This window comes from Corvus moneduloides, chromosome 21 (genome assembly GCF_009650955.1).
Source record: "Corvus moneduloides isolate bCorMon1 chromosome 21, bCorMon1.pri, whole genome shotgun sequence".
Taxonomy (NCBI): Eukaryota; Metazoa; Chordata; class Aves; order Passeriformes; family Corvidae; genus Corvus; species Corvus moneduloides.
Genome location: NC_045496.1, coordinates 11,064,684 through 11,080,110, shown reverse-complemented (window position 1 = coordinate 11,080,110; position 15,427 = coordinate 11,064,684). Strand labels below are relative to the sequence as shown.

Genomic DNA, 15,427 nt, shown 5'->3' with positions numbered 1-15,427 from the left:
CATCTGCCTTTGAAACACTGGGGCTCCTCACTTTTCTGCCAATGGAAAAGAACTGTCCTTCTGGGCCAGACGTCCATGGACAAAACTGGGATTTGGCCTCCCAAATTCCGTCTATGCAAGGATAGCTCCAAGACAAACAGGTCTGGCTGGCCTTGGCCTCCTTGAGCCACCACTAATCAGCCTTTGAAACACTGGGGCTCTGCCCTTTCCTTCCTGGCGAGAAGAACTGTCATTCCGGTGCAGGCACGCACAGCTGAAATGGAATTCCACCTCCAAAACTCCCTATATAACCAAGGGTTGCTTTCAGACCAAAAGCTGCGAGGACAGACAGGTCTGGCTTGCCTTGGCCTCTGGTGACTGCCTCTCATCTGCCTTCAAAACACTGGGGTTCTGCAATTTCCTTCCTAGAGAAAAGAACCGTCCTTGTCCAGGCGCCCATGGCCTCAAGCCCATGACCACTGTATAGGGACAAAGGAGTTCTGTGCTCAGTGGAGTGGAGACTGAGGACAGCAAAGGAGAGCCAAGGGAGGGACTGAAGGGCAGTTTCAGAGATGGTGGATCCTTTTGACATAGTAGAGAACAGCTGGAGAAAGAAAGAATTAATGCCAAGGACAGCTGGGGAGGTCCAGACTAGACATAAGGAAGAGAAAGGAATTTCTGTCCCAGGGCAGGGCTGGGGTGCAACACGTCCCCCAGAAGGAGTCTGGAGCAGCCCAAGGCTTTGTGTGCCCAGGCAGAGGCAGGCAGGATGCAGAGCTGCCAGCAAAGGAAGGGGCCAGCCAGGTGGGGCAGCCGGGGGGATGAGGACAGCCTGCAGGGACAGAGGCGCAGGGCAGGGACAGCGTGGGACAGCCTGGGCTGCAGAGGGCAGAGGGATGGGCAGCAGCTGCAAGGCCCTGACAGAGCCAACTTGTGCAGCATTTTGGCCATGGCTGCTGGCCCTGGCCCTGAGGCCAGGAGGGGACAAGTGACCCCTGCAGCCCTGGGGCCTCAGTGCCTCCTTGTCCCTGCCCAGCAGCCTGGCAGGGGCCGCCCCATGGTGCTGCCCTGGGCACTGCACATCCCCCCATCCCAGTGCCCCGGGAAGAGCCCTGAGCACTGAGGGAGGGACAGGATCTGCCTTGCCAGGGGCTGGGGCTCAGGCCTTGGCCCTTTGCATTCCTGAAACACATCCAGGTTTGCTCAGCATCAGAGACACCTTTCCCTTGCTCGTCCCCCACCATCATCACTGCCTCCAGTGTTCTGCTCTGACTGGAACCTGGGGACACTTTCTCAGTCCTGTCCCTCAGTGGGACCCATTAAAACTTCAAGAAACTTTGGAGTTTGATTCTGACTTTGAATTCCTGAGAGGTTTCTTTCACTCCCTCTCAGGGCCTCAGCACCAGAGCCCCGAGAGGGTCATTACAGTCCTTGTGCTGTGTCTGTGCTGCTGAGCTGGGCCGGGCTCCTGGCACAGAGGCAGCTCCTGGTAAGCGGCAGTGCTGCAGAGAGACAGCTGTGGCCAGGAGCAGCTCCTGGGCACAGCCCAGCAGGGCTGGGGCACTGCCTGCAGCCAGCCCGGGCACAGCACAGAGGCACAGAGAGCTTCAGTCAGTCAGGGCTGGGAAGATGCTGAGAAGTGACTGTGGGAGAATCATGGCCAGCCCCTGGCACAGGAAGCCTCTGGCTGCAGGACAAGGCAGCTGCAGCTCCTGCAGTGATCTCCTCAAGCTGCAACATCCCAATGCCTACAGATTCTGTAAGTCCATTCTCTGATTATCTCCTGGCTAGAGCAGCCAGGGGTGCCCAGGGCTGTCCTGCAGAGCAGGGTCCTGCAGCCCAGGGCGCTGAGCTGGGGCAGGGACTCTGCTGCCTGCCAGGGGCAGCTCTCAGCCGGCCCGAGGAGCTGCTCTCAGTGCTGGGGGACAAGGTCTGGGTGGAAGGAGACAGCTGGCCAGGCTTGGAAGTGTTCTTCTTGTGTGGTGGGGATGCTGCATTGCTCAGGACTGCTCCCAGCAGGACATTTAACTCCAGGATATTCCCTAGTATATTATACAGGGAGCACAGCAAGGCAGGGAATGCATAAAAGGGAAGAACCCTGATTTTTTTAATCTACTGCTCTGGGTTGCCTGGAAGGGAAATTGCACATGGATATTCATCTCTCAGTTCAAGCTGAGAAAAATAAAAAAAATTTTCTCTGAGATCTGAAGAAACCGGGCAGTGACAGAAATCAGCACAGGGTCCCTTGCAGAATCAGCGTCACTTTTCCAGCCTCCTCAGGGGTGCTCTGACCTTGCCATCAGAGCCTGCAGAGCCAGAGCTGCCCCTGGGCAGTGGCCTGGGCTGGGAGGGATCTGCAGGGCAGAGCTGAGCCCCCAGGGCCGGGCTGGGCTCTGGCAGCAGTGGCAGGGCCCAGGCCTGGGCACAGGGAGCAGCTGCTGGCAGGGACAGCCCCAGGCAGCAGAGCCCTGGGCAGGCAGTGGGGGGAAAGTGCTGTTGGGGAAGATGAAACAGGAAAGCCTTGTAAATATGATTGCCTGACAAAAGATTTTGGGAATATGAAAACTACAGGCAACATCGAAATGAAAGCCACTTTTGAAATACCAAGTCTTAGTTACTGAACAACTGGAAAACAATGGTATGGCTGACCGAAGGTAATCCCCTCTTGATGGAACAATACCCTCTGCTTGCAGACAGGTCCAAGGGTCAGAGCAGACCCTACTAGCTCAGCAGAAGGGGTCCAAAGAGTAGTTTTTAGAAGTTAAGATGTAACACTCTATGGTAATATAAGAACTCTTATAGGCTGTATGTAAATGCTATAGGATTTGTATCTTGTATTAGATTGGTTAGTGACAATTAGAATATTCAGTACAGAAGATGATTTATTGTATTGTAACCAGGACTTCAGACACTTCGATTCCTTACCACACTTCCATTCCATTCCTTCCTCACTTCTACTTCCACTTCTACTCTTGCTCTTACTCTTGCTCTTACACTCTCTCTCTCTCTCTCACCCATTTATTCTCTTGCTCTCTTGGGCCTGCTCAGAGCACAGTCTGGCAGCTCTGAGCAGTGCCCCTATACCCACGCCTTTTACAATAAACCCCATGTGTCCCAAGACCTGCCTATAGAGATCTCTCCGTCACCGTCTCCGTCCCGACCGAACCCGCCCGAAACCTACAGTCTGGCGCCCACCGTGATTGCCGAACCCACACCCAGCACCTGCAGCCTGGCGCACAGCGTGATTGAACGCCCGGTTCAGCTTTCTCCATCTGTGGGACTCTTCTCCATGGACGGTAACTAAAAGACCAGTTATAGCCACCTAGAACGTGTTGTGAGCACGGCATACCGATGCTGCGCATCGTACTAGCTGCAGCTCTATAATTCTGCGGAGGCAGCCTTCGAGCACGGGGATTACCTGGAGCTCTTGGAGGGAATTGCCTGGCAGTCCTCGAGCACGGGCGGCCACTGCTGCGCAGCGGCTCCCTGGAGCTCTTTGAGGAGGTCTGCCGTATCACTCCTCGAGCACGGACACGCTGCTAAGCAGTGCTGACTGGAGCTCTGCGGAGGGAAATCTGCCGCACGCCCTGAGCACAGGCGAGTAGTGCTGAGCACCGCCTGCACTGGAGCTCAGTGCGGACCCACCCCTGAGGTCCTGAGCACGGAAAGCCGTTGCCAAGCAACGCCTGAAATCGGAGCTCTGGGAAAGGACCAAAAAGCGGCGTCCTGACTGCTGAGTGGAGTGCCTGCCAGCCCCGCACGACAGTCATATGAGTAAGGACGCTGCTCCTGCGACATCATCTAAGTGAGTATCATACTGGTCTAAAAAATGGGACAAACCCACTCTGCCCATGACAGAGATCTCTATAAGCAACTTAAGCATTTACTTATAAGTTCTGGTCCAAGTCAGTTGCCTAAACAGGAGCTAAAAAATCTTTTAGAATGGACCCGACTTAATTTCCCAAATGCTGACCGTTCAGCCGTCTTTACAAGAGACTTTTGGGACACAGTTGGGGTTAAGCTCTTTAATAATATCTCCTACCGGGATATGGCAGCCGCACAGCTGCTCCCAGCTTGCAGAGCGCTGGTAGAGCTGTTTGCTGCGACGGCGCCGCCCGCAGCAGTCACCCCGCCGAGCCCGGCTCCTGCTGCGAGTCCGCCCCTTGCCGCGCCGAGCCCGGCTCCTGCTGCGAGTCCGCCCCTTGCCGCCACGAGCCCGCAGCGGAGCACGGCCCCTGCCCCTCCGCCCGACCCCGCGGCTCCGGTACCCGCGGTCCGCCTGACTCGCGCCGCCCCGCCCCCCGCGCTCGCGGCCCCCACACCCGTTACCCCGGTCCCAGCCACCCCACCGGACCCTACGGCCCCTCCCGCCATCCCCGCCCCCGCCATCCCGCTCGTCCCCACTACCCCATCCCCCGCGGTCCCCACCTTCCGTCCCAGCGTCTCCGCGGCCCCGCCCCTTGCCCCTGCCCCCCGTGCCCCCCCCCGCTTCCGTCATCGCGACTCCACCCCCCCCGCTACCGTCATTCTTACCCCACCCCCCGCTGCTGACATCATGATGGCCCCGCCCCCCGGCGGTACCCCTGCGGGGCCGGCGCCTACCCCCCTGCTACCTAAGGGTGTTACCCCTCCCCCAGCCGCGCCGGTTATGGCCATGGCTGCCATTATAGCCGGCCCCCCCCAAAGCCAAGTCGCGACCCTTCTTCCAGCCCCCCAGGTCCCCCCCCGGACACGGCGCCGATGGTAGCCATTGTTCCATCCGCGTCCGCCGCTGCTGCGTCTTCACAGTCCCCTGCCGTTCCCGAACCACCGGTGCCGACAGCGCTGGCCACGGCCGCGCTGCTGTCTCCAGCACCCCCTGTGCACGTTACCGCAGAAACCCTACCCCCCCACCCTGCCGTTCAAGCGCACACAGCACGCCCCGAGCGGTCCCCAGGCCCCGCGGCACAGCAGCCGCCTGTGTCTACTCCCGTCCCTGCTGCCGTTTCTGTGCAGTTCCCCGATCCCGGCACACCATCGCTTGCGCTGGGAGCGCCCCAGCTCCGCGAGCCACTTGATGCCGGTGCCGCGCTGCCTGCACGGATGTCTGCAGTCTCCCCCGTGCCTGCCGCTGCTCCAGCTCCATCTCCCGGCACTGCCGCCCCACCAGCGCCGTTTCTGCCCGCGGCACCACCACCCACCCCAGCCCAGCCTACAAGCTCCCAGCAGCAGCACGCCGCGATCCAGCCACCAGCCCTCCTGCCTCCCGCGGCCGCAGCCCCAGCCCCTGGTTCTGCAGTCCTGCCATCTCCCGCTCTGCCCGAACCATCCGCCACACGAACTGCTGCCATTACAGCCTGCCGCGCAGACCTGATGACGCAACCCACGCATGCGCAATCGCTGCAACACACGCATGCGCAATCGCTGCAACTCCCAGATCACCGGTATCAATCCGCTCAAACTCTTCCAACCACAGCACCGCTCCCGGGACCAGCCGCGCATCTTCCCGCGACTCCGACACCTGCTTTTATAAATACAGGACAGACTGAGAACTATTCTGCCCCTGCAAATGCCAACCCCTTAATCCCAATACAGAACAATTCCGAAAAAGAACTAAGTCTGTTCCCAAACAGCTCTGGTGTCCCCCCAGTGTTTGGGACAGACTTCTCAACTCAGACACTAAACCCTGAAGATTCGCCTGCATTAATCCCAAAAGTAGAAAACCCCCAAAAATGTTTCAATAATTTTCAACTTACAGACTGGCATGAAGTCAGACGCCAAATTTGCAAAGAGGAAAATCTAAATCCTTTAGCTATGCCTGTACTATTCAGCCAGCAAGCTGGTGGTCCTAGAACATGGCAAGCTATCCCACACCATGAGATTAAAGAGTTGCGGAAAGCAATAAAGGACAGTGTTATCTGCTCTCCATACTTCAAACAACTGCTGAAAAGTACCCTAGAAGGACATACACTTATACCAAATGACTGTAAAAATCTTGCTAGTATAATTCTCACAGACTCACAATATATGCTATGGGAACTCAAATGGAAGAGACTGCTTGCAGGGGTACTAGCCACTTATAAACAAAGTACTGACGCAGACCTTCGTACCCTTGTCATATCTAAGCTGACTGGTGACCATCCTGATGATCAAAATGACAATCAAATAAATTTACCCAAAACAGCATTAGATGACATCAAAAAGATGGCTCACAAAGCCTTCTTGCAAATTCAGCCTGCAGGAAGTTTTGAGAAAGCCTATAATCTCATTAGCCAAGAGTTGTCTGAACCATTCACCACATTTGTGGACCGGGTCATCCAAGCAGCAGAACGGCAATGCAACGACGACATAGCTCGCCCAATAATGATACGGGACATTATTGAAAATAATGCCAATGCGGAATGTAAAAAAGTTATCAAAACTTTGGGAAAAGAAAGACCCACAGTGCCTGAGATGATTGATGCCTGTAACAAAATAGGAGGTCCACAGCAGGTGGCAACTATACAAGCAAATGAACTTGGAAAAGCTCTAGGAGAAAAAATTGAGAGGGCTCTGACAGCTCAAACAGTACAAACAGCTGCACAGGCAGCACAAGCAGAAGCACGAGACCAAAAACTTACTGAAATCCTGGCTGCCTTGCATCTAAACCTCCAGCAACAAAGCAACACCATGACTGTTATGCAAGCTGCTGTAACTTCAGGACCTTGCTATTTCTGTAAAAAACCCGGCCATATCATGAAGAACTGCCCAGAACTCAAAAAGGGCGCACAAGCACAAGATCACTGCCCTATCTGCAAGAAGGGAAAGCATTTTGCCTGGCAGTGTCGATCCAGACAAGATACAAGTGGAAAACACAGTCCAAAAAACTCCAATACGAGCGCGCAATGCCATCGCGTGACGAAACAAGTAGTGGCACCCCAAACACCCAAGGTAAAATTTATGAATACCCCGACTCAGAACCACTTCGCTTCACCATCAGCACAATCCCAAGTAATGACCCAGGCCTGCTACCCCCAGGGTTCCAGTGCACTTTGGCAACCTCCAAGCCAACAACCCTTTTAAAGGATAATGGTTATGACTATATTTCAACAAGAATTACAGGGACTTCACAAACTAGACAAGACTTTTTGGTTGTTGGTAAAGAGAGAAATAACATCCTGGGACTGCTAGTTTTGCCTTGCGTAATATCTGCTAGCTGCAATGAAGAACTGCTAGTGCTAGCAAATGCCTGCCACCCCCCATTGTATATCCCACCTAGAACCCCTATAGCTATTGCCATAGCACTGCCCATGGGAACTGCGGAACAAATACCACCGCGCCGTTTCTCAGTCGCTCCTGAAAGTCCTGAGGTTCTATGGGTTCAACACATAAGTCAACAACGACCAATGCTAACTTGTGAATTGTCAAATGGTGGGATTCAAGTCAACATCAAGGGGATGATTGATACGGGGGCAGATGTTTCTGTTATCTCTTATTATCATTGGCCGACAGATTGGAAATTAATAACCCCTCCAGGCGCTCTCACAGGCATTGGAGGTGTCACTCCATGCCTGCGGAGCGAATCTGTCATCAGTATTACAGGACCACAAGGGAAAAAGGCATTGATCCGTCCCTATGTAGTGCAAAAACCCATCACAGTGTGGGGAAGAGATTTGCTCTCTGAATGGGGAGCCAAAATTGAACTGGATTTTTCATAGGGGCCACTAAAGCACTCAGTACTTTAAAACTGACCTGGAAAACTGACACCCCTCTCTGGGTCGACCAGTGGTCCCTGCCAGATCATAAGCTGAGTGCCCTCAAAAAACTAGTGGCTGAACAACTGCAAAAAGGCCACATTAAACCCACTAACAGTCCCTGGAACTCACCTGTGTTTGTAATCCATAAGAAAACTTCTGACACGTGGCGATTGTTACATGATCTCAGAAAAATCAATGCAGTAATTGAAGACATGGGGCCTCTCCAACCTGGCCTGCCCAACCTTTCCATGATCTCAAGAAATTGGCCGCTTGTAATTATCGATCTAAAAGACTGTTTCTTCAACATCCCACTGCATCCAGACGATGCTCCTCGTTTTGCCTTTTCCGTTCCAAGTACAAACCTGCAAGAGCCGCTTCAAAGGTATCATTGGCTAGTCTTGCCTCAAGGCATGAAGAACTCACCGACTATTTGCCAACATTTTGTAGCCCGTACTTTGTCCCCAGTCCGTGAGCAATTCCCTCAATCAGTTATTCTCCACTACATGGATGATTTGCTCATCGCAGCGCCAACACAAAAACAAATGGAAGAAACTCGTAACAGTGTTGTTGCTGAAATCAGAAAGGCTGGACTGGTGATCTCTGAATCAAAAATACAAGAGACTGCTCCCTGGAAATATCTAGGATGGAAACTAACAGAACAGTCTATTACACCTCAAAAAATACAAATTCCAACTGATGTTTGTACCTTGCAGGACTTGCATCGGCTCTTAGGAGAAATCAATTGGGTCAGGCCTGTGCTAGGAATCACTAATGATGAACTTGCTCCACTCTTCGATTTATTGAGAGGAGACAGTGACATTAGATCCCCTAAATCTCTCACTCCTGAAGCTTGCAAGGCCCTGGAAAAAATTACTGATGCTCTGCAAAACAGGCAGGCACATCGCTGTATTCCTAACAAACCCTTTTTCCTTGCAGTTTTAGGAGAAAAGTTGAGACTATACGGCCTCATTTTTCAATGGGATTCCTCTCAAATAGAACCGCTGTTGATAATTGAATGGGTTTTTCTCCCTTACAGGTCGCCAAAGACAATCCTCACACCTTTAGAAATGATGTCTCAAATCATTATCAAAGGCAGAGCAAGGCTTCTTTCAATAGCAGGTTGTGAATTTGCAATTATTTATTTGCCCATGATTAAATCCTATTTCGATTGGGCAATGCAAAAATCAGAGGACTTAATGTATGCCTTGCTCGATTTTCCAGGCGTTTGCTCTATTCATTACCCAGCACATGGAATAATCAAAGCTAAATTGTGCTACAAAGAAAAACCCCTAATCAGTGAAGAGCCTCTAGATGCGGTCACTATCTTCACTGATGGGTCAGGGCGAACACACAATTCTGTGGTCATATGGCAAAATAAAGATACTCAAGTCTGGGAGCAAGATGTTCAAAAAGTTGAAGGTTCTCCTCAAATTGTTGAATTGGCGGCTGTTGTAAGAGCTTTTCAGCTCTTTCCAGAACCTTTCAACCTAATCACTGACTCAGCATATGTTGCTGGTATTATTAAGAGGATTGAAGGATCAGTTTTAAAGGATGTGAACAACGACAAATTATGTCTTTGGCTCACCTGTCTCTACCAAATTTTATCACACAGAACTAATCCTTATTTCGTTTGCCACATTAGAGCTCATTCTGGTCTTCCAGGATTTATGGCAGAAGGAAATGCACGAGCTGATGCATTGGCATCAGCAGCATCAGATGGAGAAATTGCAGCAGACATCGAAAATCCTACCTCGGTGTTTACTGCAACTACCTTGCCTAACACTATTGAACAAGCCAAATTAAGTCATGCATTCTTTCACCAAAATGCACAGGCAATCAAACGAGATTTTCATATTACCCTAGAGCAAGCTCAAAATATTGTACGAGCATGCCCAAACTGCCAGCTTGTTCAACCTATCCCCTCCTCAGGAGCCACCAACCCACGGGGGTTGGAGAGCTTACAGAAATGGCAAACAGATGTCACTAAGTACCCCTCTTTTGGAAAACTTAAAAATATCCATGTCTCTGTCGATACATTCTCAAATGCAGTCTTCGCTTCTGTGCATACAGGAGAAACAGCTAAGCATGTTTGCCATCATTTTTCACAAGCTTTTTCCTATTTGGGTATCCCACAAGAAATTAAAACTGATAACGGTCCTTCGTATGTTTCACAAGAATTAGCTGCATTCTTAAATGACTGGGGTGTCCGCCATACATTTGGCATTCCCTACTCCCCCACGAGTCAAGGAATAATAGAAAGAACACATCAAACTCTAAAACGCATTTTAGATCAACAGAAAGGGGGAGAAGCCCAGGATACACCTCAAAAGAGGTTGAATAAGGCTTTGTATGTTTATAATTTTTTGAATAGCTCTGCAGAAGAGCCTGATCCCCCCATCTTCAGACATTTCTTAAACAACAAAAAAGCAAAACTGAAAGAGCACCCCCCAGTTTTAATTAAGAATCTAGAATCAGGAAAAATAGAAGGACCATACAATCTTATAACATGGGGGAAGGGGTTTGCGTGTGTTTCCACAGGTGGAGAGCTCAAGTGGGTTCCAGCAAAAAACGTGAGGCCATACCACACATCAAAGCCTGCCGACGCCTCCACACCAGCCAGTGGCCCCACAAGTGGAAGCCAGGAAGCAAGCACCCAAACCTGAAGTGCGCAGAATCACCAGAAGAAAGTGATCTGCCAAAAACAGCTCAAGAAAATTATGGAGTTTTCTCATTTGCGCGCGTGCATGTTGCTTTTATTCTTATGTTTTTGTTTTTGTAGTGAAGCTTTACCTGTAAATCAACCGAAGACAAATGTCTGGGTTGCTTTAGCCAAATCTGCAGGCTCCGATACCATCTGTCTATCTGACACAAGCCCTGACAAACCTTTTTCAACCTGTTTAGTTGGAATACCTTTACCAGAAGGTTTTGGTAATGTTACTTTTGATAAATATTGGCCATATGATAATGATCACATTTCTCCAACTACCAGCCACAAACACCAAACTTATATTGATAATTCTAAAATTGATAAATCTGACCTTCAAGAGCTAGAAATCCTAGGCTCGTTAACTATGGATACCTGCTATTTCTTTCACTTTCTAGGAGAAAACGGTCCTCATTTAAACGTTACCCCATATCACCCAGCTTATAGCAATGTAACTTCTTGGTGCAACCAAGCTAAGCTTCTTATATATGACGAACCTCATGCAGATCGTTTTAACAAACTTCCTATTCAATTCCCTAGAGGAATTTGGCTCATCTGTGGAGACAGAGCCTGGCAAGGTATACCTTCAAAAATAGATGGTGGCCCTTGTGCTCTGGGACAACTTACAATTATTGCTCCCAGTGTCAAAGAAGTAATCAAAAAGAAAAACAGAAAGATTAGATCTTCCTGGGGACATCAGTATGAGAGCGACTGTGATAGTGACTTTCACCCTTGGAACTCTGAAAAATCAATTGTTGCGAGCATTTTTCTTCCTCAGTTAAGTTCCTCAATTGCATTAAAACAGTTAAACAAGTTGGGATGTTGGCTCAGCAAGGAGGTAAATGCCACCTCTACTATGATCAGTGATTTGTTAACCGATGAAGAGGCAGTCAGACATGCCACTTTACAAAATAGAGCTGCCATTGATTATCTTTTATTAGCACATGGGCATGGCTGTGAAGATTTTGAAGGATTATGCTGTATGAACTTATCCGATCATTCTGTTTCCATTCACAAACAGTTACAAAACCTAAGGGACTTAGCTAACCAAATTACAACAGATAACCCGTCTTGGCTAGACAGTTTGTTTGATGGTTGGAGCTTTGCACCTTGGCTAAGGGAACTCTGTAAAATAGGCTTGATTATTCTAGTAGTAATAATTATAGTTTTAGTAGCAGTACCTTGTATACTTCAGTGTGTGCAAAAAATGACGAGTAGGACTATGTCTAATATCTTAATTGTCCATCGGAAAGGGGGGAAAGTGCTGTTGGGGAAGATGAAACAGGAAAGCCTTGTAAATATGATTGCCTGACAAAAGATTTTGGGAATATGAAAACTACAGGCAACATCGAAATGAAAGCCACTTTTGAAATACCAAGTCTTAGTTACTGAACAACTGGAAAACAATGGTATGGCTGACCGAAGGTAATCCCCTCTTGATGGAACAATACCCTCTGCTTGCAGACAGGTCCAAGGGTCAGAGCAGACCCTACTAGCTCAGCAGAAGGGGTCCAAAGAGTAGTTTTTAGAAGTTAAGATGTAACACTCTATGGTAATATAAGAACTCTTATAGGCTGTATGTAAATGCTATAGGATTTGTATCTTGTATTAGATTGGTTAGTGACAATTAGAATATTCAGTACAGAAGATGATTTATTGTATTGTAACCAGGACTTCAGACACTTCGATTCCTTACCACACTTCCATTCCATTCCTTCCTCACTTCTACTTCCACTTCTACTCTTGCTCTTACTCTTGCTCTTACACTCTCTCTCTCTCTCTCACCCATTTATTCTCTTGCTCTCTTGGGCCTGCTCAGAGCACAGTCTGGCAGCTCTGAGCAGTGCCCCTATACCCACGCCTTTTACAATAAACCCCATGTGTCCCAAGACCTGCCTATAGAGATCTCTCCGTCACCGTCTCCGTCCCGACCGAACCCGCCCGTAACCTACAAAGTGCCACCAAGTTGTGCTGGGATATTTAAAGTCCTCTGCAAAGCCAACTATTCCATGATTATTTTTTTACAGATCCCCATGGCCAGACACAGCAAATGTCCAACAGCAGCTCCATCAGCCACTTCCTCCTGCTGCCATTGGCAGACACACGGCAGCTGCAGCTCCTGCACTTCTGCCTCTTCCTGGGCATCTCCCTGGCTGCCCTCCTGGGCAACGGCCTCATCATCAGCACCGGAGCCTGCGGCCAGCACCTGCACAGCCCCATGTTCTTCTTCCTGCTCAACCTGGCCCTCACCGACCTGGGCTCCATCTGCACCACTGTCCCCAAGGCCATGCACAATTCCCTCTGGGGCACCAGGCACGTCTCCTACTCAGCATGTGCTGCTCAGGTGTTTTTCTTTATGTTCTTCATTGGAGCAGAGTATTGTCTCCTCACCGACATGTACTGTGGGGTATGCCCAGCCCCTGCCCTGGAGGGATCTCTGCTGAGATAAGAGATTTCCTAATTGCCCAGCAGGACTCCCTGGAAAGGCAATCACTTCTTTGGTCACGGTGAGAAAAGACAGACCCACAATCCTTTAGGAGACCCTATGCAGATCCTTTGTAACCCATTGGCCTTCACCCATCCCCTGTATCCCTATAAAAGCTAAGGCCTCTGCCCCTGTGGGGAGAGCTCTCATCCCTGGCTTTCCCCTTCGCCGGAGGGGACCAACAATAAAGCTCCTCGTGCAGAACCAGCCACACGAGCCTCTCGTCTCTCTCTCTGGTCTGGTCTGGCCTGGAGGCTGCCCTGCAGAGCTGAGCTGGAATCACGAGCTGATAATCACTAAAGAGCTGACAGTCTCTGCAAGGGCCCTCCTGGCCAGCAGTTGAGGGAAGACACCGGGCCTCGGGAAGGTGATTCGTTTCGGGACCATCTCTCCAGACCGGTCACCTCTTCCTGGGTCAGAGCTACTGACCCCTCACCAGCTGTAATAATGTGCTACGACCACTACGTGTCCATCTGCAAAGCCCTGCACTACGGGACCCTCCTGGGCAGCAGAGCTTGTGCCCACATGGCAGCAGCTGCCTGGGCCAGTGCCTTTCTCTACGCTCTCATGCACACAGCCAATACATTTTCCCTGCTCCTGTGCCAGGGCAATGCCCTGGGCCAGTTCTTCTGTGAAATCCCACACATCCTCAAACTCTCCTGCTCTCACTCCCACCTCAGGGAACTTGGGCTCATTGCTGTCAGTGTCTGTTTGGTATTTGGCTGTTTTGTGTTCATTGTTTTCTCCTATGTGCAGATCTTCAGGGCTGTGCTAAGGAACCCCTCTGAGCAGGGACAGCACAAAGCCTTTTCCACATGCCTGCCTCACCTGGCCGTGCTCTCCCTGTTTCTCAGCACTGCCTTTTTTGCCTACCTGAAGCCCCCCTCCATCTCGTCCCCATCCCTGGTTCTGGCCCTGTCAGTTCTGTATTCCTTTGAAGCTGCCCTGCGAATGCAGAGCGTGAAGCAACGCAACATGTAAAACCCAAGGGGTGAGCAGGGCGAGTCTCCTCCCTTTGCTTCCCCATGTTTCCCCTCCCCGGTGAGGACAACTGTCTTTAGAAACTCTACCAGATACCTCTGCCTTTTTTTTTACCTCTTCCTCTGCTCCTCTTCCTGAGGAGCCTCAGGAACTGTTTTGGTGGTAAGGACAAGAAAAATGAGCAGCAGAGCTCTTAGCATCAAGGCACTGTGTTCACAAAACCCAGAAGCAGAAAGGGTTAAATAAGGGACATCTCTTGAAAAAAACCTGCTATCTTAGCCTGGGCGAATGCCTGCACCGAAAATACTGAGACTGGTTATGGGCTGAAGAAATTCTCCTTTGGAAATGTAAGTGTTCATCAGAAAAAAAACCCTGAAAACTTTGTTATTCGCACAGAGTCAAAAGCTATAAATAGCACAGCTCACAAAAGGCCAAGCCAGAAGAACATCTTTCCTTGTTGCTTTGGATGGCAATCTATCCTTGCAGGCTGACACCACTCCTTTCCCAGCAACACAATCCTTCGAAGCACACGGAAGAGTCCCTTGAGCACCCACGATGGTGCCAACTCTCAAGCAAACTCTTATTTCACGTCAAATTTGTCAGTTTACCTCCCAGCTCCCAGTGCCCATCGTCTGCCCTTGTTGCAGCTTGAGGAGTTGCGTGGCAGTGTTCCGAGGTTACTACAGAACAGAGGAATGCAATGAGTGGGGCTTGCTGCTTGTTGTTTTTTGTACTTGCAGCTTTTGCTGCTTTCCCCACCCTCCCTGCAAAGCTCTAGCATCCTTCTGGTAGCAAAGACCCAGGACCCCACTAGAACCCAGGACTTCACCTGCTATTTTGCATTAATCGGTGCTAAATCTTCTGTTACACATGGTTATGATGCTTCCCCGTGAACTTTGTGAAGTTCTCTATGACTTCCGATTTCCTAAGCTTAGTTTCTTAAGGATTTGTAGATCAGTTCAATTCTGGGAACTTCACTCTTGGCATTTATGTTTCTAGAGGTGAACTGATGGGTCATGGTGTTCAGAGGTGCTCCCCACTCACCCAGTGTGCTTAAAACTCTTCTTTTCTCATCCTCAAGTGTCCCTGGACTTTCGAGACTCGCGGGAGACATTTCCCAGGGCTCAAGGGAGAATGTACACATACAAAAGCATTTCTGAATCAGCCCTCTGCAACCTTCACTGGGTGCTGGGATGAGGAAAAGCAATTAACGACATATTGATCACTGTGCCAGTTTCAAAATCTACCCTCAGGAGTCTGACCCACTTCGGACTAAGCTTGTTTATTGGCAGTTTCCTCCCAGCTCCCAAAAGTAGCTACATCAACAAGGACACTGCTGCTTTCCCAGATGAGAATGGGGAGATATTGGTGTCCCCCAGGCTGGATGGAGCCCACAGCTAGTAACACTTAGAGGGATGCATCAGTGCTGGACAGATACATCGCGGCTGCCTGCATAACATGCATTCTCAGCCCAACCCAGGGCTGGATGCTGCTAATGGAGTGCTTGGAAAAAGCTGGGCAACCCCCTTTTTTTTTTTTCCCTGTTTCCACAAAGAGAGCAGA

General features: G+C 50.3%; 1 protein-coding gene across 1 annotated transcript; it reads left to right on the top strand.

Moving 5' to 3' along the window:
- Positions 1-1,512: 1,512 nt before the first annotated feature.
- On the top strand, positions 1,513-14,091 carry LOC116454426 (olfactory receptor 14J1-like). The gene is made up of 3 exons (XM_032131033.1): positions 1,513-1,738; positions 12,426-12,800; positions 13,323-14,091. The coding sequence occupies exons 1-3, from the start codon at positions 1,609-1,611 to the stop codon at positions 13,862-13,864; spliced, it is 1,047 nt and encodes a 348-aa protein (XP_031986924.1). The 5' UTR covers positions 1,513-1,608; the 3' UTR covers positions 13,865-14,091.
- Positions 14,092-15,427: the final 1,336 nt, after the last annotated feature.

Coding starts and splice junctions, on each gene's coding strand:
- LOC116454426 (XM_032131033.1), top strand. CDS start 1,609: ATGCTGAGAAGTGACTGTGGGAGAATCATGGCCAGCCCCTGGCACAGG. Junction 1,739..12,425: donor TCCCAATGCCTACAGATTCT/GTAAGTCCATTC, acceptor ATTTTTTTACAG/ATCCCCATGGCCAGACACAG. Junction 12,801..13,322: donor TCTCCTCACCGACATGTACT/GTGGGGTATGCC, acceptor ACCCCTCACCAG/CTGTAATAATGTGCTACGAC.